The 27959-nt window shown below is 38.7% G+C and overlaps 1 protein-coding gene across 4 annotated transcripts; it reads left to right on the top strand.

The window, feature by feature from the left end:
* LOC127453937 (nuclear receptor subfamily 4 group A member 3-like) lies at window positions 1–27959 on the top strand. 4 transcript variants are annotated; one of them, XM_051720754.1, is made up of 9 exons: window positions 1–302; window positions 3111–3263; window positions 4207–4288; window positions 6708–7561; window positions 13321–13450; window positions 14738–14901; window positions 15328–15524; window positions 18918–19096; window positions 25978–27959. In XM_051720754.1, exons 3-9 carry the CDS (start codon window positions 4225–4227, stop codon window positions 26247–26249), a joined length of 1860 nt encoding a protein of 619 aa, XP_051576714.1. In that variant the 5' UTR covers window positions 1–302; window positions 3111–3263; window positions 4207–4224; the 3' UTR covers window positions 26250–27959. The 4 variants fall into 4 exon arrangements, with proteins under 4 accessions (XP_051576714.1, XP_051576716.1, XP_051576717.1 ...); XM_051720756.1 differs by lacking the exon at window positions 4207–4288; XM_051720757.1 differs by lacking the exons at window positions 3111–3263; window positions 4207–4288.

Below are 27959 nucleotides of genomic sequence, written 5' to 3'. Positions count from 1 at the left end.
CTCAGCGCGCCACATAAACAAAGGCACATTGCAATTTCAGCCCAGCGCATCCTCCTCTCCGTTAGTAACGCCGACACTTTAAAAGTGGAGCTGACAGAACCACGGAGTACTTTTTTCTTCTTAGCTAAGAGGAAAATCAACCAAATAATATTTTTAAATGAAAAATCATCAACTTTTGCGACTCTAAATTCAACTTCAATTCAACCACTATTTTCAGTTTTTGCCTAATTCTGTTGGATATGCACAAGGAATTATTAAGGCTTTAAAAACACATGTAAAGACGGAACCTCAACAGAAAGCAAGTAAGTGGGAATTTAATTTTAATACGCTTTATAGAAAAACCACACTAATTTACGCAGGCAAATGTGAAAATATTAAGAACATGCTTGGTCTGTTTTGTGTAGTTTGTACTGCGGTCTCCGCTCATATTTTATTATTATTATTATTATTATTATTATTATTATTATTATTATTGCAATGCCAATGTTTTTGAGAACTTTCTGCTCCGCGTTTGTTTCTAGTAACCTGTTGATCCTCACCACGAAAACAAACGAGCCGTGTTGTGATGTCTCTCTAGCAGATGCATGGACTGAAAACGAATTTAATTTGCGAAAGCTAGCATATAATACTCTCTCTGGTTGTCATGGAAATGGGATGCCACTAACTCACCTAGGTGAAACCGCTGGTAGCTCGCGCGGAGCCGGTTGAGAGTCTCGTGAGATGCGCCCTAGTAATATACAGAGTGAGTGGCACGCGCTCCGTGTTTCTTACAAACTTTAACTGATATTGTGCAAATGTTTATTTATTCGCTTGTAGTAGTATGTGCGTTGAGACGACTTTCAGTGACTTCTATTGCCTCATCAATATAGCTTTTCCCACGTTTGAATCAGACGACTGCACGAGCTCCATTCATTCTGTCTTGTAGCCTATTTACCGTATGCACACATAGGCTAGCTACACAGTGAAATACACATTTGAACAATAATCAGGTGTAAATCTTCACAAACTGTAAGAAGCTATTCACAATGAGCTCAAGTTTTATTTTTCTATTTAGCACTCTCTCGCTCTTTTTCGACAATGTTTTCTTGAGGAGTTTAATTTTAGCCTAAATGATTATCTATTAGGGGCATAGTCTACCTTGTGACATGAAGTGTTTCACTGCTTTCAGAACACTTTAATATCTATTTAATAACTTTATACAGTGTGATTGAGTGTGTTACGGGTATAGTGGTGTTTACATTCTTATGTTTGGTAATAGTGTGACACCACTCACGTGCAACGCGCTTTCAAAAAGTTATTGCTAGTTTGCGGTTTATACTTCAGTTCAGCTCGAATCAAACCAGATGGTGATGTGCAATGACAGGTATCGATGTTCATAGTTTTATATGGCTTACTGCAAAAAGCTTTGTAATTTTGTATTTCATTGTCTGTTTACATCAGAATAATGGCAACCCACCCCCAACTCCAAGTGGTAGCTTATATGATACAACACTATAGGTATTGGTCAGCGTAAGTGAGTTATTATACAAAAGTTATATTCTAAAGCACGCGAGATTGGGTCAGGGAGGACATATCACCTGTTTAAGTGGTTTTGCAGAAAGACTGTCTCTCTGTCTCTTTCCCCTCAGATCACTGTCCCAGACAGATGTCAAATCCCGTTCTCCAAGCTAATTTATTTTACTTGTATTTTTCCATCCCTTTATCTCCACTGTCTCCTTTTCTTTGTGCGTTTGCTGGAAAGCCTCTATCTTGTGCACTTATTGAACGCAGAACGGAGCGCCTCTTACAAAGCGCGTGCTTCAGTGCTCTCTCGCGGTTCTCTGGGTTACCGGGGCACAAGCGGACCGGCGGCTCTAGATGTAGTACACACTGAAACACGCTCTGTCAAAATGACACATGACCTAAAAAGACACATTTTTGAACTAAAAAAAATAAACGTAATAAATTATACAGAAAGCTATCCGCTTCATTGTAGCCTACTATTAATGGCGATTAGAAAAGCTTAACTTAAAAATGTAAGGCTATAGGCTATTTAGGTCATTATACAATGTATAGGCTAAATCACGTCCTCCAGTCATATTCCCAAATCACGAGAGTAACAGGGGCTGAGAGATAAGCAGCATTGCTCAATATTGTACACAGTGTTGAGGGCTGGCTTTGTGTGAGCGCGCCTCTGTCAGGGAGGGGGCGCTAGCTGCTTTTAAAAACTCCTCGGTGGCGCTCGTGTTTATTTGAAGACGGGGGACTGTCAGACTTCTGTGAGTGCCCAGGTGAATAATGTCACTCTTGAGAGTAGAGTGGCATTATTCTGAGCTAAAGGAACAAAAACAACAAGGCAAAATCTTTTATTAGACGAACAGAACTGCTCTAACTCCAAGCTCGCGTGCAGCACCAGAAGGAACACCAGAAATGAAACATTACATTTGTAGATATCACGTGTGAGATCATGTTCCTAAGTTATTTTTTGTGCTTAAAAATGCTAATTACCTTTTGACTTTCCTACATTTTTGCGTGCTGTTTTTTTTTTTTTTTTTTTTTTTTTTTCATCGAGTCTTACACAAGTACGATTTTTCTCCAAGTTTACTTTGTTGTTGGTGGAGTTTTCCTTTTTAAATATTGTTGGATTGTGCACAAAGGCTTCGATCAGCATTGTTGTCAACGTTACATTTTGTATTATTTCTGTAGACAAAGTATCGAAATGGTCAAGTCAGATTCGTATTCTAATTAAACAACTTTCTGTAGGCTATTCGTGTCTTTTTTCACAATTCACATATTTCGAACATTTTATTAGGCTATATATATTTAGTATGAATTTTGATTTAACAAAATATGTAGCAAAATGTTAATGCACGAATTTAGGTGACCTAAACCTCTTTTACATTTTTGCATGCACATGTCTAGAATAAAATAGAAGACTTGTGAATGGTGGAGCCCAAACGTGTAGTCAGTCTCTTTTAAGACTTCTTTAGATTAGCTTGCACTCTGACGTGAAAATAAATGGAATCCAGCTGTGTAGTGTCAGAAAAGCCTGCGCGTTTCTCTTTATCATTTTTACAGTACAGTGTTTGTGTGCGACTTTCTTCATGTGAACTATATCGTCCTGTGCTTAGACTCCGGTTCGGAAGAGCGCCTGCAGCCCAGGTCTGAGTCCCGGCTACCAGATACCTCTCCCGCCGCGTGTGCTGAAGCAGCCCCGAACCCCCGACGCGTGCAGCCTCCACCCGTGAAACTGACCACGATTCAGCGAGCAAAAGGCCAACCAGGTACCACAACCCACTTAGAATCTCACCCCATTCAGAAAGATACCTCACCCCATTTTGTAAAGATAGCCTACTTTATGTGCACCATTAAATATTTAAACTAGATCATACATAGGCTATTGGACTATCATCTTTCACCTTCACTAAATGTGAATCGTTGTTAAATAATGGGGGTGTATCTTATTTTGAAAAAACCTGTAAGCCGGTGAACAAGTAGCCTATGTTGGCCTATAACATTTTGGTTTGACTTGGCTTTCGAAGCTGGGAAATTTCAGGACCATGTATTGATATTTTGTTCCCCTAAAACGATTTGAAAAAGTAAAGTTTGATTCATGCAATAATTATCTCATAGGAGTTATATATATATATATATATATATATATATATATATATATATATATATATATATATATATATATATATATAATGTAGGCCTATATGTAAACTAAAAGATCTGGAAAGTAGGGAAACTTGAGATATTTGATTGAGTTTGTTTTTGTACTGGAAATAAAGGCCTTGATTTCTTTCAGAACTGACTAAAAACTGATTTTAAGTCATTATTGTCGTTGTTCTGTACAAAATTCCTCAGCAAAATTGCATTTAATCCGGTCTAAAATATGAGCCGCGGAGATGGTGGTTGGACGTATTGTTTTATTGGCAGATAAGAGTGACTTTCTATTCCAGTTCATGTTTCATTTTATACACTCTACCACTAGTATACTGTCTTCTCCATGGTCCGATAGCAACCTCATGTGCTTCTGTTAGAATGCATTTTCTGTGTTGTCTTGGTGTATGGAAAGAAAAAGTGTGGGTTGGGCTAATGTATTTGTGCTACCTGTTCTAATTATTAATATTTACATTAAGACCAAATTGATGCTTGTTAGCGTGTCATTTGTGCATTGATTTATTTATTTTTTTATATCGTTGATTTTTGTTTGTTTGTTAGATCTATGGCACTCTGACAATGAACAAGCGATCACAGTTATTGGAACAGCTGCATTTTGTCCATCTAAAATGCACACCTCGAGGTTAGAAACTGTTTCATCCCTCTAAAGCGCTTTCTTAAACCCTGTGTGTGTATTTGTGTGAGGCTCTCTGTCTGGTGCATATACACACACGCACGCACGCACGCACGCACACACACACACACACACACACACTCACTAGAGCTGTAAATCTTCGTTTCAGTATGACTTTATGTGGTCTAGGCTTTTTTTGGGGGGGGTTCCCCGTTGTTATGGTCGCGTTTTCCTTTTAATTATCCATATCATGGTGAATGGTGGACATGAGGTTGCGAATCGACATGCTGTGGGGTTTGCATATGCACGTGCACGGATAAACCATAAACGGATACACAAGAGAGAAGGAGAGAGTGAAACAAATAACAGGTCCTTTTTGTATTGGGTTTTGCCTTAGCCTTTTATAATTTGAGCTGGCTTTAAATGTGTCAAATAAATATGAAAAACACCTCAACTTTAATTTGGCCAAATGCCAATTGCGATTAACACTGCCATTACATTTCAAAATTATTCAAAAGTATTTTCTTCAGCATATTTGTTCCTATCGATGGCTTACAGAAATGTATGTTTGTTGAAATTAGTGAAACTTTTTTAGATATAAAACAAATAGAGCCTACTTTAAAATGTATGTAAAGCTATGGGTTTATATTTTTCAAGTTTCAATTGAGAATGAGACATAAGGATTCGTTAGTAAAATAAGTCTTTGGATGGAATTACTTATATTAAGTGCACACACTCACAAAGTAGGGTATTTTCTGTGATGTCGGTGGCATAAGAAAGTGTGACTCACTCTTGCAATGCTCCATCCAGCGCGAGTGACCTCAAACCAGTCCTCCGTCAGTATCCATGACGATGAGTGGGGTCGCACCTTGTCCCTCTTGCCCGCGCTTGGACACCTCACACTTCCTCTAGCTTACATAAATATGAATAGGTTACCATATGAACACCCCTCTCTCTCTCTCTCTCTCTCTCTCTCTCTCTCTCTCTATATATATATATAATTTATTTATTCATTTATTTATTTATTTTAAGTTGAATTTTCACAAAATACCTCGAACTGGTTCATTAAATATTAAAATTGAAAATATAAATCTAGCATGTGAAAGAAAATATCCGTCTACAAAATTACCTTGACACTTAGAAGGTCGATTTCAGGCTGCCTTTTTAGTAAAAAAAAAAAAAAGCCAACCAATTTTAGAGGAAAAGGTCGATCTTTTCTTAGAGAGGTATCCTATATCTCTTCACGTGAGTAAATAACGCTCGTTATCTTTTGATTTTAGTGGCGTAACAGAAATGTCTACTGACATTAAACTCACTGTTATCGATCATGCTTTATGCCAATATGCGTTTGTGTGCATAGTCGGCGGTGTGCGTAGGAAACGGAAGGCGCGCGCACACCGGTACGAGTCATTGCAGGTAAAGAAGCATTCAGAATTGATAAGCCTACTGATTTTACTAAACACACGAGGTGCTGGAGGAACAAGAATTACGGAGAGACCACGCGACAGCGTCAGTCCGACGTCGGGTGTGTGTACACTTCCCCACCTAGTAAAAATAAGCAAACAAATAACACACACACACGGACTCAGGTAGCTATGCACGGATGCACTTAAACAGCTGCAGCGTCAAGGCGCACAGTTGTAGGTTATATAACTCAGAGAGAGCGCGTTGGCAATATGGTTTTCCTGGAGTAGTGCTGGCCCAGGAAATACTAAATGAACAGAAACAAGGGAGTTCCTCTTTGCTTTTAATAATAATTTTATTTCAACAGGTGTTTGGTGTTTGTACACAACTGATTAAAATTAGTAAAAAAAAAAAAAAAAAAAAGTGATACAATCTCATAGTGTTTTGATTAAAACTTAGAAAATAAATGACTATACATCTTTCTCAGTCTGAACAAGGTGTGCATGTTTTGTGCAGTTTTGCATGTTTACATCTATACTTATTTATTTTTGTGCCAAGTAGACAAGATATAAGGGCTGTAATGAATAACTGAAGAATGATTTGCCGAGTCAAGTGTAGGTATGTGTGTGCTGTGGGTTGGACTGTGTTCGCTCAGAAGTGGTGGGAAATTAAAATCCAGCAAAACTACCTAACTGTCATCATTAAGGTTGAAGGAGATATTGCAATAGTTTAAATGTTCATTCAGAGTAAATAAGACATTTTATTTCATTGCTTTTTGTAACATTGAAAGAACACGCGCCAGGACTGAGGTCTGTATCTTTTTGCATGTGTGCCCACCAGCTCATGGCCTAACACATGTTTCCAGGTGAATGGTTTATCTACTAACTCGGTACTAACAGAATAGGGATGAAATGCAGTGTTTGACATCATATCCTCTTTACACCTGAAGAAATTCAGCCAAAAGGCAATTTGATATTCATTAAGTCTCTCCCACCCCCCCCCCCCCCCCCCAACGTCTCTGTAGACATGCCCTGTGTTCAGGCCCAGTACGGCCCTGCACCTCATGGGTCCAGCTACTCCGCCCAGTCCTTTGGTTACCATGGTGACTACACCGCTGACCTCATGGCAACAGACTACACGAAGTGTGAACTTGGTGGGGGGGAGATCTCCGCGGCAGCCGCCACCACTTCCCTGCCCAGTTTTAATGTGTTTGTGGAAGGAGGCTTTGAGCCCAAACCTTCCTGTCTTTATCAAATGTCTCATCAATGCACCATAATCAAGAAGGAGGAGGAGTCTTACCCTCCCATGGCACCATCTGATGAGGCAATAGCTGGAAGCTCCATGTACTTTAAGCAGTCACCTCCATCAACGCCCCCCACGCCACTTCACCCAGGCACACACAGCAGCTCTTTCTTGTGGGATGAACACAGTCTTCCCCCTGTGCCCCAGACCTGCCTGATTGAAGGCCCACTGAAGAGTCCCCGCTTCCCTCATTTCTATGAGCAGACGGGCCCACCCTCCACCAGCAGCTACGACACTGCCATAGGCCTTCCACTGCGCCCCGAACGCTCTCCTTCAACCTCGTCTTCATCTTCACATGTGCCGCCTAGCCTGGATACACATACGCATACTCACTCACACTCACACGCACACTCTCAAACACACTCACACATGTACCCCCTGAACATGGGTAAGCCCAGTGGCCTGGCGTTCCGCTCTCTGGGCATGGGCCCATGCCCGCCACTGCTGGGAGAGAGTTTGCCATCGCCACCCAGTCGCACCAGCTCTGGAGAGGGTACCTGTGCAGTGTGCGGAGACAACGCGGCTTGCCAGCATTACGGTGTACGTACCTGTGAGGGCTGCAAAGGCTTCTTTAAGGTAAGAATTTAGCATCTCAACAAGAACAACATTCAATATTGTGGTTAACATACATATACATTCAATAATTTTCTATAGTTCTCAGCTCAAAGGTACCCTTTGAAATCCCATCCACTCTCAAGAAATATAAAGTTCCATCATTGTCATTAGTGTTGGCGCAAACATACTAATGCAAACATGTATAACAATCCTTTTTATGTCAATAGGAGCATTTTATTTACTATTTACACTGAAAGATTGCACTGCAGAGCATACAATATAACTGACTCGCCAGTATTTGGGCCTTTAAAGCACAGGGCTGTAGACCAAACTAGTGAGCTGGAACACAGTGAGCTGAGGTCAGTTGAAACAGACGGGAAACACACATTTAATTTGGATTCCCCATGATGCATTAACATTTTCAAAGTATTGTGGTCTAATATATGGCTGTTTTGTTATGAAAAGTTGATATGTAGGTGTTTGCAGTTTATGCTGAAATCGTGCTTCTCAGTGTGTGCTTAAAGTGTAATGCATTTCTCATTGTTTCATGTCTATCATTAAAAAGAGTGTTAGGAGGTTGTAGATGGTTTATTGTCAAATTTGAGTGTGTGTTGGTCAGCAGTTTTTTTTTTTTTTCCTTTTTTTTTTCTGTGTGGCAGTGTGGCCAAGGTAGTGTTTGTTAATTTTGTATTCATTAGCGTCATTAGTTTTATTATTGCTTTGAAAGGAGCTCTTGGCTGAAGAGTCTCACATGGCTCTAAAACGATCACACCTCATTCTCTGAGTGTGAGGCTCAGGGATAACCAACCATTGTTACACACTCCGCAGGCATTTGAAACAAGGTTAAAGCCCACCATGTGAATAGTGATTTTTCAGTGAGCTGTATGTGTTTGTTCATTTAGTTCTGAAGGGGTGGGGTGTTTGAATGTGTTACAATCTATATGACTTAACATATGAAGTGTTTGAGGTTGTACAAAAAATAATTTGTGTTCCTGTACAAAACCTGAAAGAATGTTTAGTTTCAGTTTCAGAGATGTTTTACTGTGACAGGTTTGCTCATCCTTTTCATGAAAGTACTGGCTTGTGTGTTCTGAGTGTGAACGTTTGTGTGTCTTTGAGTGCTTTCACAAATCGTCTGAGCGGCGGTTGCCAAGGCGCCTGTGAGGGTCGTTTCCCTCGGTGACCAGTGAGAGGTGTGACAGCGGCGCACACTTAAAATACAGCAGCTCGGAGCTATAGCCAGGAACACATACACACACACACACACACACATACACACACACACACACACACACACACACACACACACACCAAAGAGTGTAAAATAGAAAGATATAATAAAAAAATAAAAATAAAATAAAATTGGGTAAATTGTGTTAATTGGGCCTTTTTGGGTAAGTCTTTTTTTCTTTTTTGCTCAGGTTTAAAAAAATTTTATCCTACAGAAACACTGAGAAGACTTTAACATATGGAGAGAATGAGTAGGAAATTGCTGAAAAACTAACACTGAAAGTTAAGGGGAGAGAGAGTGGCAGAGCTGAAATAATTCAAAATGGCCTGTGGTCTGGTGCAGAAATAAATTATGCCTCTTTTCAATTAGTTTCACAAATAGTTTTTATTTAGTAATTAATAGAAGCAGGGGTTAGTAAGCCTGAGGCTTTGTAGTCATCACTGCAACACTAGCAAACATGCACACACACAAATTACATCCACAATGACATAAGCACACTGGCAAGTTTTAGACAATCAGCATACTTATTTTTATGCACACACACACACACACACACACACACACACACACTCACCACTAACTCACATAACACACTAACCATTTAATTATCTCAGGCAACTCATTAACTCACAATATAAATATTAGCAGGTGCATCTTAATGCAAAGCAGAGTATTGTGTGGCACTGTGTGGCAGCTAAAATTCAGATAAATGTTTTTTATACAATAGAGTTTATTCTTAAATATTGAATATGCATATTGATTCCTAGTACGCTAGTTTATAAAATAAATTTTAATGGGGTGTGCATGCATTTATCTGCTCAAATTATTCAGATTTTCCCTGGCTTTTGTTTTTTATGTTCATTAACAGGCACTAAATCATTTTACTTACTTTCCATCTGAATACAAACTGCTTCTGCTGTTTCAGAAAATAAAATATCGGCACACCAAATCTTTTCTCTCTGTTTTGCTCACCTACTCCTCTCCACTTATTTTCACACTGTTTCTTTGGTTTGAAATTACTCAGTGACTCATAACGCACTCTGAGTGAGAAAATTTATTCTGAATATTTACCTAATGGAGGTTAAGGACAGGCTTGCTCATTCACAAAACCTCCACAACCCACTCCACTGGAATAAAAGTTTAACAGCTCTTAACATAGTGCAACTGAATAAGAACTTGTCTCAAGCACTTTACAGTAATTGAATCAACAAAGATAAATGTTTTCTCTTAGCATTTGAATAATAAACCACATAATAACCAAAATAATAAACCAAAATTTACTTGATTTGTGAACACAGTTTGTCAAAATCTGAGTGAAAGAGTGGGTAGAAGACATTTTCTCATAATACTGTCCAAGTGTGCAAGACACTCATACAATAAACATACTTAACCAATTAATGATGACCCTGTTCCACCTCTCCTATTGAACAGCCACACACACACACACACACACACACATCTAATTACACACCCAGAGTAGAGAGAGAGAGGGTGAGAGAAGAAAGTCTGATCATCTCTGATTAGGGGAGGAGAGGACGAGGAGAGGGGGATATAGGTTCCCTAAGGGTTTTAATTTGCGACAGGGCCATTAGCACATGTTACATGTCATGAATCCACAACTGCTTGTCTTTACCAACCCTAAGGACCCTGCTGTGCACTGGACCGCGACTCTGTATGTATGGGTGTGTGTGTATGTGTGTGTGTGTGCATGTGTGAGAGAATGATGGTAGTCAGACAGTGATGGTAGATTTTTGTTTTTTCATTTTGTCTTACATGGAGTGTAACAAGCTCTTCTGACTTGTATAGAGTGGATTTATTTTGCCATCTGTGTGTGCATCAGAAACTGAAAGATATGGTAATTTAAGGGGTAGTTCACCCAAAAATGAAAATTCTGTCATTTACTTGTGTAGTAAACAACTTATGTTGTTCCAGACCCATATAACTTATTTTCGATACAATGTAAGTAAATGAACATCTCATTTTGAAAAAGTCATACTTGTTTGGAACAACATGAGGGTGAGTAAATTAGAGAATTATAATTTTTTTAAGTGAACTAACCCTTTAAAGTTATAATCTAGCCTTTTATGTCCTTATACCATTCAAACAATTCAAGAAATTAAAGCGATAGTTCACCTAAAAATGTACATTCTCTCATAATTTACTCACCGTCATCCCTTCCTAGATGTGGATGACTTTCTTTTTTCGGCAGAACACAAACAAAGATTTTTAGAAGAATATTTCAGCTCTGTAGGTACCAAATTTTGAAGCTCAAAAAAGCACATAAAGGCAGCATAAAAGTAATCCATATGACTCCAGTGGTTAAATCCATATCTTCGATAAGCGATATGATAGGTGTGGGTGAGAAACAGATCAATGTTTAAGTCCTTTTTTACTACCAATCTCCACTTTTACTTTTGCATTCTTCTTTTGTTTTTGGTGATTTGCATTCTTCATGCATATCGCCACCTACTGGGCAGGGAGGAGAATTTATAGTAAAAACTGACTTAAATATTGATCTGTTTCTCACCCACATCTATTATATCCCTTCTGAAGATATAGGCTGAGTTCGAAATTGCATTCTACCATACTACTCATACTATTTCTGCCATAGACACATTTGGCGGAAGTATTAAGAGTAGTATGGGTAGTATGCCATGGAGCAAGGAACTTCAAAATTTTGGTATCAATTCACTTGCATTTTGAGGTACCACAGAGCTGAAATATTCTTCTTAAATCTTCATTTGTGTTCAGCCGAAGTAAGTCATACACATCTGGGATGGCATGTGGGTGAGTAAATTAAGAGGGATTTTTCATTTTTGGGTGAACTATTCCTTTAAAGACACAAATAAAAAAACATTACAATTGCTGCACTGTTTGCAGTGTGAAATCATTTAAAATGTATACAAACGTGAATTAACACAGTAGACATTTCAGTCACCTATTGGCCAGCATACATACAGTACAGCCATTTATCTCATTTCATAAAAATCATGAGATGTCTATATTAATTTGCCATGCTCCTGCAGCAATAAAACCGGCATTTGCAGACTGTAAACTTTGAATCTGTCACAGTCTGAACCAACTATCAAGTATAGAATACAGTTATACTCAAATAACTCTGTACATGTGGTGTGATTGAAAGGACGAGGAGTTAATTTTCTACTAACCCCAGGCTGCTTTTAAGATGATGTGCGCCACAGGTTGTATCTTAAATCAAGTCAGAATGAATCTGTGTAAATTCAGCATTAGCTGTAACTGGCTCTCAATTGACTAGACTCCTCTAAGTGTTGGTGCATTGGTTTGTCTACAGGGATATCAGTCCACTCTGGCCACAGTGATAGTTTTGCTTTTTTGGCAGTCAATTAAAGTGAAATATGAGAGACTGTGCAAATCACATGGATGATTTTTGTGTGGGAGGGTGTTTTGGCCTAACCTGATGGTAAAATTCCAGCTTCCTTGGAATCACAGGTGCTATAATTGTTTTAATTTACACCTGTTGGAAACAGCTGTGTGTGTGTGTGTGTGTGTGTGTGTGTGTGTGTGTGTGTGTGTGTATGATGATTTGTCTTGATTGTCTTTATTAAAAGCATTACAAACTAAAAAATAAAGTAACAACAACAGACCATTTGACATTTAAAAACACATTTCTAGCTTCAGTGCGTAATCAGGAATCACTATAGTTGCTAGCCCCTTTATTTACATTTAAAAAGGAAACTCTAAATAAGAACTGTAAAAAAAGGTAATGAAAGCCTTACCTAGATGACCATCATGAAAATTATGTTTTCCATTTCTGTTGTTTATTTGCTTAACATTTAACTACTAGCAGCATAGCTAATTGAATAACTGCACAATGAAACGGGCATTGTTGGTGTAAGTTTTAGTGCAATTAAATTGACCGCAGTTGTAGCTTGTTAAAGTTTTGTTTTTGTTTGTTTAGGATATCACTGTATAACTTAATGCTCTCACGGAAAATGCTTAATCTTTTGGTTCAGCAGTAGCACGTGGGCTTGATGTCTAAACCTTAGCATTGTTATGCACAGAGCTTGTGTTAAGTTGTTTCCTGTTTGCTACGGTTCTGAGGGCGGGAGCGCTCGCAGATCGTTTTGATTTCATTTTAATAAGGTCAGCAATAATCGTGCATATCCAGCCGAGGAGAAAACAACTCCCAGGGGGCTATTGCAGTGGCATGATCCGCCAAAACCCTGAGGTGCCGTGAGCTGATCCGCGAGTTTCACAAACAATTTTATCACGCAGTGCGGGATGTCTCGCGGGAGTGGCCTCTGCACTCTTTGCACTGATCTTCATTGTCAGTGGCACGCGCTAATAAAATTGTCCCTCCTGCAGGCCAGGCATGTTGGGAAATTAATTTTATCTAATTATCCTGATGGAGCTGGAGCTTTTTCACATTGCAATTAAAATCTGACCTGCAAGCCATCTTTTTAAATCTTAGCCGAAATGGGATTAAATTTAATAGATAGAATGTTTAGACCTGTTAGCTTATTGTTTATCTTCTCTCTTCTCTTTCCCTTTTTATTGTCTGTGGCTGCAGAGGACAGTGCAGAAGAATGCAAAGTATGTGTGTTTGGCCAGTAAAAACTGCCCTGTGGACAAAAGGAGACGAAATCGCTGCCAGTACTGCCGCTTCCAGAAGTGTCTCAATGTAGGCATGGTGAAAGAAGGTAACACATGCACACATATACCTGTAAAGTAAGTGCACAGGGATACAGGAAGCAAACCACTTATACATGAGTCTAATATACGTTGTATTATCTGGCCAAGCCACTCAAGTCAATTATCACACAATAGGCCTTGGTGCATATGACCCCAGCTGAACCTCTGGTTAGAGACTGGCGGAATAGGAGATAGACACTCTTAATCTTAATCACTTAAAATCCACAGACTCACACCCTATGATCAAGAAGCGGCATGCATTGATAGAGATTTGGTACATAGCTGGTTTGGTTGGTTAGTATGAATGTGTGTATGAATTAAACTATAATAGAGGTGTTTACCAGCAATTCTTCGCCTCTGCAATCACAGCCCATCAACAGCTTTAGAGCCGGTAATAACACAACTCACAGGAAAGTCACAGGCCTATGGGGTTGAGGACATTTAATATTTATAGAATTTAAGCATGAATGTAGTGTGATTCAAAAGATCACACATTGGTTAATTTTATACAACCCGAACGGTTATTAGCACAGACATACACTATTCTTATAATATCTCACGTTTGCTCTCCTAGTGCCCTTCTCTCATGCAGATCATGCAGCTTTCAACTGCCACCTACTGGTCAATTCTGTATTTTTGAGAGGGATAGAATGTTTGGAGTTAGAAACTGGGAAAGGGCAAAAGGTTGTAAACTTAAAAAAGTGAAAATAAAAAGTAATTGTAAAGTAAAAGATTTTGCATGTGAGTGTGGACTTGCATTATATGATTTTTTTAATATTTAGCAATGTCTTTCTAGCAAGTCAATCTACTGTCTAACTCTCTCGGAAGGCTATTTCTAATCATGGCAGTGCATCTCCTATCTACTTGAATGGGGAAAGACCAAAATCTCAAAAACAAACGGTCAAGATTACGATCAAAGAAAATATTTTAAATCAGTAGTAACATCTGACAATACTGGAATCATAAATTTTACTTCTTTACCTCAGATTACGCTAAAAACTCAATTTTCCTGGCTTGTATTGCCAATGTGCATGCACTTTTTCGAGTTGATTGACAGGCGATGTCTGTATCTAAAAGGTGATTGGCTCTTTTACCTGTAAAGAGGGACTTCCTTTCTACATCCATTGACCGTTGTTCATTCCAATTTCTCCCATTCCTTTTTATAGAAGTGGCCTGTCTCTACTAAATAGTCTTTGTATTTAGTTCTTAGATGTTATAATTGCATGGACCAAGTGTAAGAATTGTGCATTGTTTAATTGCATTGTTAAGATGGTGCATTGTTGTTTTTGACACAGTGGTACGCACAGACAACCTAAAGGGGAGGAGAGGTCGCCTGCCGTCCAAACCAAAGAGTCCACTGCAGTCTGAGCCCTCACCCCCATCACCCCCTCTTACCCTGCTCAATGCACTAGTGCGGGCCTACTCCCAGTCTACACCACGAGAACTAGACTACAGTCAGGTACCCGAGTATGTGTGTGTGTGTTTGGGAAATACTTTTGCCATTACATCAGTCTAGCCTAATTTTCGAAGATCAGTGTTATTTAACCCTTTCATAAATGAATTATTAAATTACAAAGGAAAAATACTATGTTTCTGTTTACTTCAAAACATGAAATATAATCATTGCCAGTCAGTTACACATTTATCCATAGCAATAGTATATAGTTGTACTAGTGCATTTGCACTTTTGTCAGCCGTTTTGAATTTATCATCATATATAGAAAATACAATGACAAGAGAACAGTCCTCTATAATTATAGGACAGGATCAAAGTCACCTATTGTTGTTTGAATGTTAATATTCAGAGGGTTAATATCCATTGTCATCACATTGAAATTATTGATTGTGATTTGTGTGACATACCCATCTCTCTCTCTTCCTGTAGTTCAGTTCAGTGGAGCCAGAGGGTCTGTCTGAATCACAGCAGATCCAGATGTTCTATAGAGTGCTAACTGGCTCCATGGAGGTGACACGCTGCTGGGCTGAACGCTTGCCTGGATTCTCTGAGCTTCACCATGATGACCAGAACCTGCTCATTGACTCTGCCTTCCTTGAGCTGTTTGTGCTTCGCCTTGCAAACAGGTACATGTAAACACATACAGATCTTACAGTGCAAATACACAATGTGTACACAGATTTATAAATGCTAACACGGTCCAGGTCATCTTTGTTTGGCAAAGGGGGTGGACAGCAGGGTCATAAATTAACTACTTAAAATTCTGTTCTATGCCTATTTTAATCAGTCTAATTATTCAGATTTTATTTTAATTAACTGATTAAATTTAAGCATTTGACATGGAATGAAAACATACTGTGTTTTTATAAAGTAAATATGCCCTACTAAGGAAAAAAAAAATACTCAACTTAAATTCAACTTAAAGTAATATTCCAAGTTGAATACAAGTTAAGCTCAATCAACAGCATTTGTGACATAATGTTGATTTAATGTTTAACTTTTCTTTAATAAAAAGCAATAATCTGGGTTACAGCGAGGCACTTACTATGGAAGTAAATGGGGGCCAATCCATAAACATTAAAATGCTTACTATTTCAAAAGTATAGCCACAAGACATAAACTATATGCGTGTTCACGTGATTTTAGGGTGATAAAATTGCTTACTAACATTTTCTGTGTAAAGTTATAGCCAATTTTACAACTTTGTTGCGATGACGATGTAATGTCAACAAACCCTAAAACACTAAAAAGACTGTACAAATGATGATTTAAACAACTTTACAGCTCAAATAATACATGAGGTTTAACAGAATAATTAATGTAAGTGCTTTTATAAAATTATAAGCTTCACATTTCTGCCTTTAAACCCTCCAAAAACTTCAATCGTAAGTGCATCACTCTAACTCAGATTTTTTATTTATTTATTTAAAGAAAATGATGGACAAGTCAAAATTATTTTTTGTGGTAATCAACATTATTCCACATACACCCGGAATATTCCTTTAAATGAGTAAATAGTAAAAACATTTCTGACACTGATGAACAGGTAGTTACCCTTTTTTTTTTTTTTTTTTTATTCAAGGAGGCTTTCAGAAAGTCTTTGCAAGACCAGAAAAATATATATATATATTTTTTTAAAGTGCATAACCCAAAGTCTATATAAAAATATACCAAAATGCTTGTAAAAATCTAATGTTATACAGAGAAAATATAATAAGAAACTGAGGATAAAGTATACCAAGACAACTCTCTTCAGAACAGAAAGTTGTAGGTGGTAACAATCGTCACAGATTAACCTATGAATCTAAACTTGTAGCAACTGTCAAAATTCTCATTCACTTGCTGTTAGTGATGTCTAACTAGTGTCGGTTGTTTTTCTTTCTAGCTGAGAAATAAGCAAGAGGTATAAAGTATCATTATGACTGTGGAAAAAGTCATTCACTGACTGCGTGATTTATATTGTTCAATATAATGGAATCACTGTTGTTACAATGTGACATCACATGACATTTTCTATCAGTGTGTGTGTGTATCTACATGTGCGAGCACGTGTTTCGTCTCTCTATTCAGCACTGTAAGGTTACTATGGACACTGTGTGGAAGATCCTTTGGAATTCTCTTATTTAAGTTTATTGGTTAGAAGCCCTGCCTGTTCACCTCCAACCCAGACATTATGTGTGGCAAAAACTGTTTTAGACCGATAACACAACATAATTTACAGTATATTACATTTCCAGAACTCTTGCATAGTATTACACACAGTATGTCACATTTCTATTTTACTTGCTTTGTTACATTTTTTGGCATTCATTAAATCAAAGCACAGTTTGAATCCAGACTTGAAGTAACCTGTTGTTTCAAGACGTTAAGTGTGTGTGTGTGTGTGGATGTGTTTGTGTTGTGACTCAGTGACATTTTGATGTTGCTTTAACAGGAAGTGGATTTTTGTCTCAGCTCAGCTGCTCCCTGTTTAACTAGCACTGGTTCTCGAACCTCCCTCTACTTTTCTGTTTCTTTCTCCCTCTCTGATGGTGTAGAAGCAGGTGCGGGGAGGGAGGGCAGTGGGTGGTGGCGTCACAGCCTCAGTAGGGAGCTGCAGACTTGGGTTCTGACTCATTTAAGTGGGGGGATTCATCCGGGCCTACGTCACATACACTCAAAAAATCACAATGCAGACCAACTTACACATTTTCCACTCTCAAAACATGCACAGTTCTCATACATATCGAAAATAGATGGCACACACCAGAGAATGGTGTCTGATATTCACAAGCTCACAAATACACTCGTATACGGACATGCAGACATTCTTATGCCACATTGAGACTAATGAATAAATGGACAGCAAAGAGACCGACTTGCTCAGATACAAATTTAAAAGGAATGTGTCCCTTTCCCTCCTCGAGGTTCCTGTTGTTGATATTACTCAATAATAGGGGGCTTTCTTTCTCTTTTTTTTCTCTCTCTTTCTTTTCTCAGTCTCTTTTCTCTACTGGTAGATAATATACCAACATTATTGGCTCTGTGTTTGTTGTCTGTATATATGCATTCATGTCTAGGGTGTTAAGACCATTAGGCTGCATTAATGAAGCACATATTTTGATTATTTACCCCTCGAAACATCAAAAGCAGCCTAGTAGATGACTCTTGAATATTCCTCCTCCTCTCTTCTCCCAATCTATATGAGTGTGTGCTTTCGTGTTTGCAAGTGTGGACTAATGAAGAACAGTTCATGCAGCAGAAGCCAGCACTCCACTGGAAAAAGAGAGGAAGTTTTTCTTTCTAAATTGCAGGGTTGAGAGTGAAGAGGTGAGACGGGCATAGAGAGTGGATGTAGACGAAGAGAGAGAGAGATGGATGAGTGGAGGGCGAGAGTGTTTGGGTGTTTCAGTGCAATTATGTTCTTCCTCAAAAATTTTTATTCCACCATTAAAACTGCAAATAAATATTCAACCTCAGAATACACTGTGACCACGAAGATAAAACTTTACTGCTTTAACCCTCAGTGAAGGACAGAGCAGAAAGAGAGAGAGAGAGAGAATGAGAGAGAGAGAAATAAAGAGTATAATCTCAGGAATGTTTTAAAAGCTTTAATTGGGAAAGCTTGGCATAATTAGGTCCATTCCTATCTTTGATGTGCTCTTCCCTGTGCTGGCTTTCATTTGTCGCTATGGTAATTGTTTCCGTGCAGTACGCATTAAACACAGATTTTCAGCGGCAAATCAGAGTACAGATCGTCATCACATGAATCAGAGAGAGGTGATAATCAGAGTGTTTATGTTTGCGTGAGTCTGTGTGTTTGTGCCTTTTTGATAGCGTGTGTCTACATACTGAAAATTAGAGGCTCACAAATGCTAAATTGAAACAGGTACCTGTTCTGACGGGAATGAGAAAAAAGCTGATTAATTAAAAGATGAAAGTCAGCCACTGAACTCTTGCCTTCAAACAGCACCTTGAACCAGTATAAATAACAAACAGTCCTTAACCCCCCTCCCCCTCTCTACCTTTCTCTTGCTCAGGTCATTGCTGGCAGAAGAGAAGTTTGTGTTTTGTACAGGCCTGGTCCTGCACCGGCTTCAGTGTCTGCGTGGATTTGGAGAGTGGCTGGACTCCATCCGTGACTTTAGCGCTCACCTGCAGGGTCTCAACCTAGACCTGCATGCTTTCTCCTGCTTATGTGCCCTGGTTCTGCTCACAGGTAACACACAATCCTCAATGCACACATTAGACGTGTACAAAACTACATATTTTCCATTTCCACTAGCCATGGGTTGTCTGAACAACTAGTCGACTAATCAGTCTTAAGGAAGCGCTGTATAACTAGGCTACTTTTGCGGTAACTTGAGCCCGATCAGCCACGTTTCGTAGGGAGCATTTACTTAAGGCACGTTTTTGCATTCCAAAACAGGTAGATGGAGAACAATGTAATGGAACAGAATATGGTGGTCTCGAGGCACATTTCTAAAAGTTGGACTATTTTTCATTTTTAAGCCATCTTAAAAGCGCAATGCTTATAGTGGGACAATCCAAAACCAGCGTAAAACGTGATGCAATGGCCAAAGACGTCGGTCTGAATGTGTATGGCTATAGTGGCAGTTCTTTAAAGAGGATGAATTAACAGATGTTGCTGTGACGAGGAGGTGGGTGGGACCGGGACACATGCCCGGCCCTGAATCGGGCTAATCAGCCGGGAGGAGGATAAAGACGAGTTGGAGGCGCCAGTTCAAGAGAGAGAGAGCCACATGCGGACGCTGTGTGTGTGTGTCTATGTGCTTGTGTTAACATTGATTTGAGTTAATTTATAATATTAATACTTACATTGACTGTTCAGCTGGTTCCCGCTGCCTCCTTGCCCATCCTTTTACGGTTACAGTTGCTTTTCTGATTGGATTTTACCATTCAAACTGTCTAACAGCTGAAGCACTGCACACTGTCAGCATGCTAATTCAAGCACTGCCTCTAAATAAACGTACATATAATCACTTATATGACTCACTCCCTCAGAATGAGTCATAAGTCGCAATGGGCCGTTTTTGGAAAACCTTTTGTTTTAACTGTAAGGGTTTTCTGTTGTTTTTGATAAAACAAAGTCTTGAAATGAATTTAAAACTATAAATGTTTTCTTTTTTTTTTTTATGTGGTGTGTCCAATCGTGCTGAAGTCAAGTCAGACAGGAGCGCTGCATCTGGCATCTCTCCTCCGATCAGCCCTCCTCTTTAATACAAAATTGCAGCACAAAAAAAACACATGAATGAACATTCATATGGGATGTTGAAAGACAATGCCATTAGCTGAAATAATCTTCTCTAATATAATCAGTGAATCAGTGTTTCTTTGGTTTGATTACAAGTGCCGTTTTCTCAAAAACAAGGTTTTATGACAGCCAGCATTCAAATTATTATATATTGGCAACGGTTTGGGACAAAAACATAAAAATGATATCATTAGACATTTCTTTTTACTTTAGTCCATAAAACTGAAAATGTGATTCTGAGTCAAAATGATGGAGCAGGTCACACACACACATATATATATATATATAGAAACAGAAGGTAAACAGCTAAACAGCAGGTCGACTTACATACAGATATAGTATATATATATATATATATATATATATATATATATATATATATATATATATACAGGGTTGGGGAGTAACGGGATTACGTATTTAAAATACAAAATATTAGTAACTGTATTCCACAACAGTTACAGTTTAAATAATTGGTAATCAGAATACAGTTACATTCAAAAAGTGTTTTAATTACTGAAGAGATTACTTTGCATTTTATTGTCATTTGTTTCATTTAATGTTTAGACTATTCAGTTGGAAAACATTTATCCATATAAAAGATGCAATCTGAGGAGCTTTCGAACAGCAGTGAAACACTTTCTTAAGATGTGTTACATTCATACAAGTTCATACTGTTGTGAATGAAAAGGTGAATATGATGTCATTGAGGAATTTTCCCTTGGGAGCTTAATAGAGGCGCTGCATCACGTTTCTACAGCTTAACAAGAAAACAGTTAGAAACGCTTTGACAGATGAAACATAAATCCAATAAATACACGATTACACGCCTTGTCAATGTATTTATGAGGTTAGGGTATTTTTACAAGAAATGCTAACCAATGTAGCCTTTTACATCATATAGAAAGCTACAACCAATATATCTATGACAAAAATGCACATTGGAGCATAACTTTTTTTTCTCTAGTAAGACCATTGATATTAGAGTAAAGATGTACTGCAAAAATCGTATTCTTAATGAGAATTTTAATATTGTTTTTCTGTAAAAATATCAAAAAATCTTTAAAGCGAGTTCGAATCAGAACGTGCTGAGTGACTCCAGCCAGGTCTCCTAAGCAACTAAATTGACCCGGTTGCTAGGGAGGGTAGAGTCACATGGGGTAACCTCCTCGTGGTCGGTATAATGTGGTCGCTATAATGTGGTTCGCTTTCAGTGGGGTGCGTGGTGAGTTGTGCGTGGATGTCTCAGTGAATGGCGTGAAGCCTCCACATGCGTTATGTCTCCGTGGTAACGCGTTCAACAAGCCACGTGATAAGATGCGCGGATTGGCGGTCTCAGACACAGAGGCAACTGAGATTCATCCTCCGCCACCCGGATTGAGGCGAGTCACTATGCCACCACGAGGACTTAGAGCGCATTGGGAATTGGGCATTCCAAATTGGGGAGAAAAAAAAATCCTTAAAGCAAGATAAATTTAAGTGCGTTTTCTTACTTTATTTAATTGTTTATAGTCAAAACAAGTGAAAAATTTGCCAGTACTGAAGAAGTAATCCAAAGTATTTAGATTACGTTACTGACTTTGAGTAATCTAATGGAATATGTTACAAATTGCATTTTACAGCATGTATTCTGTAATCTGTAAAAGTAACCTTTCCAACCCTGTATGTGTGTATATATATATATATATATACAAACACACACGCACTGTAAATAGATAGATAGATAGATAGATATATGCAAACACACACACACTTCCATGTGGAAGGAAGTGTAGTGTGTGATCCCTATCCTGTCATGTTCTCCACGCATTACACTCCAACATGTTCACTTCCTCCCAGCTCCTTTTGCTGTTATCATTCTCTTATTCCCGTCCTTACACCCCTTTTGTCCAGTTGCTAGTGGTTGTCACAGTGATCACAGGTGTGAGGCAGGTGCTGACAGAGATTAGGTTTACCTGAACAGCAGAAATAATCCCCATTAATCACACACACACACACACACACACACACACACTCAACAGAGACAGAGAGATGGTGTGAGGTTTGTACGTGTGTCCTCTGTGAGCACAGGTGGATATAGTTGATTATTGGTTGACAAAATAGGACAGTGTGTGTGTGTTTGTGTCAGCAGGTGCTTGAATCTTGCCATGCATTATTAACACTGAGGCTAAACAGCAGATCGACCTATATATAGATTAACGCACACACTGTCGCTGTCACAAGCACACAAATACACTCACAGACTGACAAGCAACTCAAAGAAACTCTAAAAAAACATGTCACGATACTGGGGAAAACATTTATAATATAAAATGTGAAATAAAAAAAAAGCAAAAAAAGGTGAACTGTGTAATTTCTGTGCCATAAATTTCACCAATGAAATTCAAAAACAATCACCCCATCTTCCACTGGTCAGCCAATCAGATAGTGCCACCTCATTGGTTGAGCTATGTAGCTGTATCACGCTGTTTTGGATTATCAAAAACAGAGCAATTTTTTTACAACTCCACAATGCCACAGTATTTTCACCATTCAGGGAAATCATCCTACGAATGGCTTACTTAAGGGTGTCTCTGTATATTACATTAGGGTAGGAGAAGGTATTTTAATATGAAAAAAAATTACACACTCCACCTTTTAAATAGATTGATTGTTGTTCTTCATTTAAAATCATTAAAACTTTCAGTTTGTATTTTAGAATAATCAATGTAAAGATTTTACTTTATAAATAATTATATGATGGTTCAGATTAATTTCATTTGTAATGCAACATCTTTCAAGAGTTAAAAAATATATTAGTCAAGTCAAGTCATTTTTATTTGTATAGCGCCTTTCACAACACACATCGTTTCAAAGCAGCTTTACAGAAGATCAGGCATTAACAGAAGATAAAACTGTAATATCTATAATGTCTTAGAGTCATCATTGTGTAGTTTGATAAAATACGATTGTATAAGTGATTAAATAAGTAATTAAATAATAAGTGTATTTATAACCCCAGTGAGCAAGCCGAAGGCGACTGTGGCAAAGAACACAAAACTCCATAAGATGTTGGTTAATGGAGAAAAATAACCTTGGGAGAGACTCAATGTGGGGGCCTGTTCCCCTCTGGCTAACATCATGAATATAATGGCAATATTACTAATGTATAGTGCAAGTCATGGTTTAAAATTATTAAATTAAGTAAGTGTTAAGGGTCAGTGTTTAAACCAAAGATTTTTTATGAACTGTAAGATTAATGACTAATGTCTTTGAAGTTCATCCTGGATTAACTGCAGAAGTTCACATAGATGCAATTTTCCTTGTTAGTTGGCTGATGAAGGGTTTTGTTGGCAATTAATTGATAGTCTATGTGTTCCATTTTAAGAGTGTAGTCCATCATTAGACCGAGGTGATGCAGGCAGAGATCAGTTAGGTGCATCGCAATTCAACCTGGCCGGTAATTTCGGTGAGGTCTATCCTAAATCCAAGGTTCAGGCAATGGCATATGAAGTATCCCATGTCTTATGGTTGGAGTTGGCATCAGTTCATCCTCTGAAGTCCATCGTAATAGACTGAAGTGATGTTTGGCTGGCACCGGCTGCTATTAGTCATCATCACACAGCGACACGTAGAAGTGGAGTCCAACACGAAGCAGGAATGGAGCTGGATCCAGCCAGTTCTGGTGACCTCAGTATAGGAGTCCCGAGGTTGAGACAGGGTAACAAATAAGCATAGATGCCATTCAATGTATTGCAGAGTTATAGATCATGATCACTGTTTCTGGTTCCGGCAGACCTAACTAAAGCAGCCTAATTGTGAGTTGAAGGATAAATTAGGTGTATGCCTGACTAAATAGATTAGATAGAGTCTTTAATCTAGACTTAAACTGAGTGAGTGTGCCTGCATCTCGAACAATGTTAGGGAGACTATTCCATAGTTTAAGAGCCAAATATGAAAAGGATCTACCTCCTTTTGTGGATTTTGATATTCTAGGAATTATTAACAGGCCAGAATTTTGCGATCGTAATGAATGTGATGGAATATAGCATGGTAGAAGGTCACTTAAGTACTATGGAGCTAGACCATTCAAAGCTTTATATGTAGTAAACAGAATTTTTAAATTAATATGATATTTAACAGGTAGCCAATGTAACGATGATAAAATGGGGCTAATATGATCATATTTCTTGGTTCTCGTCAGCACTCTGGCTGCTGCATTTTGAACCAATTGATGTTTATTTATTGATCTTGCTGGACATCCTCCCAGTAATGCATTACAATAATCTAGTCTTGAGGTCATGAACGCATGAATTAGTTTTTCAGCATCAGCAACAGAGAGCATGTGTCGTAATTTAGCAATATTTCTTAGGTGGAAGAATGCTGTTCTACAAACATTGGTAATTTGATTTTCAAAGGACAGATTGGTATCAAATATAACACCTAAGTTCTTCGCTGTTGAAGATGGTGTAACAGTACATCCATCGAGAGTCAAATTATATTTTAGCAGCTTATTTTTAGAGGTTTTTGGTCCAATAATTAGTACCTCTGTAGCAGAGAATAGCAGAGAAAGAGAGAGAAACAAATCTGCCATCAATTTAACTGCTCACCCATCCAGCTCCCAATGTTCTCCGTTTTCTCTGCCACAATCTACAGAGGAATGTGTGTGCGTGTGTGTGTGTGCCCGTGTGTGTGCCCCTATGGAGCAGCACTTAACTCAGTAGAGGAATTGAGCGCTACTCAGCAGAGCTCTGCTCTCCTCCTCCATCCCCTACCTCTCTCTCTCTCTCTCTCTCTCTCTCTCTCTCTCTCTCTCTCTTGATCTCTCTCTGTCCCCCACTTTCCAGTCCTCCACTCAGTCTATCGACCCTCTAAAAGTGTCTGCAGTGAAAGAGCGCCATCGATCATCCCCCAGGAGAGATAGAGAGAGCAAGGGAAAAAAGACTGAGACTGAGAGTAAAAGAGGATGTAGGCTGAATGCAATGACAGTGGAGCTACTCTGGGCACATTTCAAACACACACATACCATGCTGAAAATACCAGCTTAACCAGAATGTGATTCTCACGCAGTGCTGATCTAGCTAGCGGATCATGTAGTTCACCAGCAAAACTTCCCTGGTTAAGTTGGTCAACTATTTGTTGAGCTAGACAAAAAGCCTTGTTTGAACACCAGCACCAGCATCCTTGTGCCCCTGTGCACAAACTGAGGTCCATAAAGAAATGGTTTACTGAGGTGTGGAAGAATTTGACTGGCCTGCACAAAACCTAGACCTGAACCCCATTGAACACTTTTGAGATTAATTGGAATGGCGAATGCAAGCCAGGCCACATTACCCAACATTAGTGCCTGTCCTCCTCACTGATGTTCTTGTGTCTGAATGGGAGCAAACCCCCCCCCCCCCCATCCATGTTCCAACATCTAGTTGAAAACTTTCCCAGAAGTGTAGAAACTGTTATAGCAGATACATTTAGGGTGTCCACAAACTTTTAGCCATGTTGCACATAAAGACATGCTTGTGTTTATGTGTGTATGGAGTCATAGATTAATCTCACATAAACAGGCGGCTGGTGTTCAGGGACTGCAGGGCTGTTATGGGTAACAAAATTAGTGTTGGGCTCTCATTTAATTTGGTTAATTGCTCCAGATAATCCTTCTAATTGTTCTAAATTTCTTTTGGTAAATCTCAAATTGGTGTGTAGGTGTGTTTGTTTATGCAAGCAGGTGTTACACCTAATTGAGGTGGTTCACGTTCACAAAAGAGAGGCCAGTGTAGTTGTTGTATTTAAGTTGTTGTATTGACATTTTAACAATATTTAGTAAAAAAAAAAATTCTTTCTCACTTTAGAACAATGTCCTGGTCTGAAGGAGCCCAAGAAAGTGGAGGAACTGCAGTCCAAACTCGTCTGCTGCCTGCGAGACCATCTGAGCTCAGTTGGTGCTGGAGTTGTGGCTTCAGCTGGAAAGGCTCCACCCCCTGTCGGAGCTGTGCTTGGCTTGAGGGCGGAGCTTCGATCTCAGCGGACGCAAGGCTTGCAGAGGATCTTCTACCATAAGCTTGAGGACCTGGTCCCACCCCCACCACTCATCGATAGGTTTCTGGACACCTTGCCCTATTGATGACCTCGCCTGCTATTGCACACCACTAACACGCCCACAAGCTCACTAAGACACGCCCACAGCGGCTATAAACTCACCCTTTGAGGGACAGAGCTAGTATCTAAGTGACACTGAACTCAATATCCCATGAGTCCCCCAAATCCTCACAGGAAACAATGTGTCTGAGGAGGAAGAAAGCAAACTGATCATATAAGCGCTTTTAATCTCTGCTCTGCGCCTGATAGTGTAGATACGAGATGGGGTTTGAGCGTGTTTGTATGACTGGCGTGTAACATGCATTGGGAAAGAGAGCATGGCTGTGACCAATGCCTATAGCTCAGTGTATCATGTTAGAAGTATTATTGGTGCGAGAATGTGTTTGTGTTTGTGTAAGCAGACCTGACGGCTCCTTTGCAGGCGGTCCAAAAGTTCCACCATAATTGACTTTAACCGTTGTTTATCACTAACATACACACACAGACACACAAGTGCACACATACTGTCCTTTCACACATACACACGGATCCAAAAAGCCAGCTTCAGATGCCAGATTATGACATATAAACTGTTATTGGCAGAAACGAAGTGGATGTGTGTGTGAAAACACGTAGGAGTGTCTCTGAGGGAGGCTTTCGGCACACACAGACAGAACGACAGAGTGCATTAATGTCCAGAATCACAGTTGATCACACCCCAGAAACCTGCAAACAAGTGCAATTTACTAAGTGCTATTGTAAATGAAGAGAGAAAGAGAGTGTGTGTGTGTGTGTGTGCGCGCGCGCGCACGCACTCCAGTCCTATTTCAAACTCTAAATTATTTTAATACTAAGACTCGCCTTATAAGGTAAAGGTTTTAAATTTAGATGATTTTAGCCCAGTCTACGCATTAACTTTTTAATGACGAAGTTTCACAGGCTTGAAATTACTATTTTTTTTATTATTATTATTATTATTAAAAACCAAGGAGTTTAGGGGTAGGATAACGGACTTAAATTATTAGAAGTAGAATTCAGGCTTCGAGCACTTAAATTACAGAAAGAGAAGGATAAGAGAAGGCAGAAGAGTGATACAGGTGCAGAGGGAGACGACAGGATGGATGGAATGAAACATTCCGCGTTCATGCTCATTTTTGTATGTTTATATAGTCTAGACCATTTTATCAATGGTGGACATTGCTGCAAAAATTTATTTTATATGTACAAAACTAAAAAAGGATTATATGCATGGTTTTCTCCTTCTCTCCTCTGCTTGTATTTATTTAGCAAAGACTGCCAGCTCCTCAAGGGCTTGAACACACATACTGACTGGGCGTTCTCGCTTACTTTAACATACGGCAGCAGTTTCAACAGATGAGAAAGTACAAATCATATATATATATATATATATATATATATATATATATATATATATATATATATATATATATATATATATATATATATATATATATATACACACACACACACACACACACACACACACACAATACAAAACTTATATTTTGAGGTGTTTTTATTTGATAGCTTTTTCAAATCTTGTGGTACAAGTTGTGCATTGTTTTTTTTTTTTTTTGTTTTGTTTTTTTTTTTTGGAGAAGAAACATGAAAAAAAGAAAAAAAAACATGTTTTTCAATGTCTCTCTTGGTTTGTTTAGTTTTTTCTCTCTCTCTTTGGTTCACTGGAGGCTCTGTTCAGCACTTTGAAATCATAAAAAAAAAAAAGAAATTCTGA

This window comes from Myxocyprinus asiaticus, chromosome 16 (assembly GCF_019703515.2).
Source record: "Myxocyprinus asiaticus isolate MX2 ecotype Aquarium Trade chromosome 16, UBuf_Myxa_2, whole genome shotgun sequence".
Lineage (NCBI taxonomy): Eukaryota > Metazoa > Chordata > Actinopteri > Cypriniformes > Catostomidae > Myxocyprinus > Myxocyprinus asiaticus.
The sequence above is the reverse complement of the archived record's forward strand: the minus strand, read 5'-3'. Positions and strand labels throughout refer to the sequence as shown.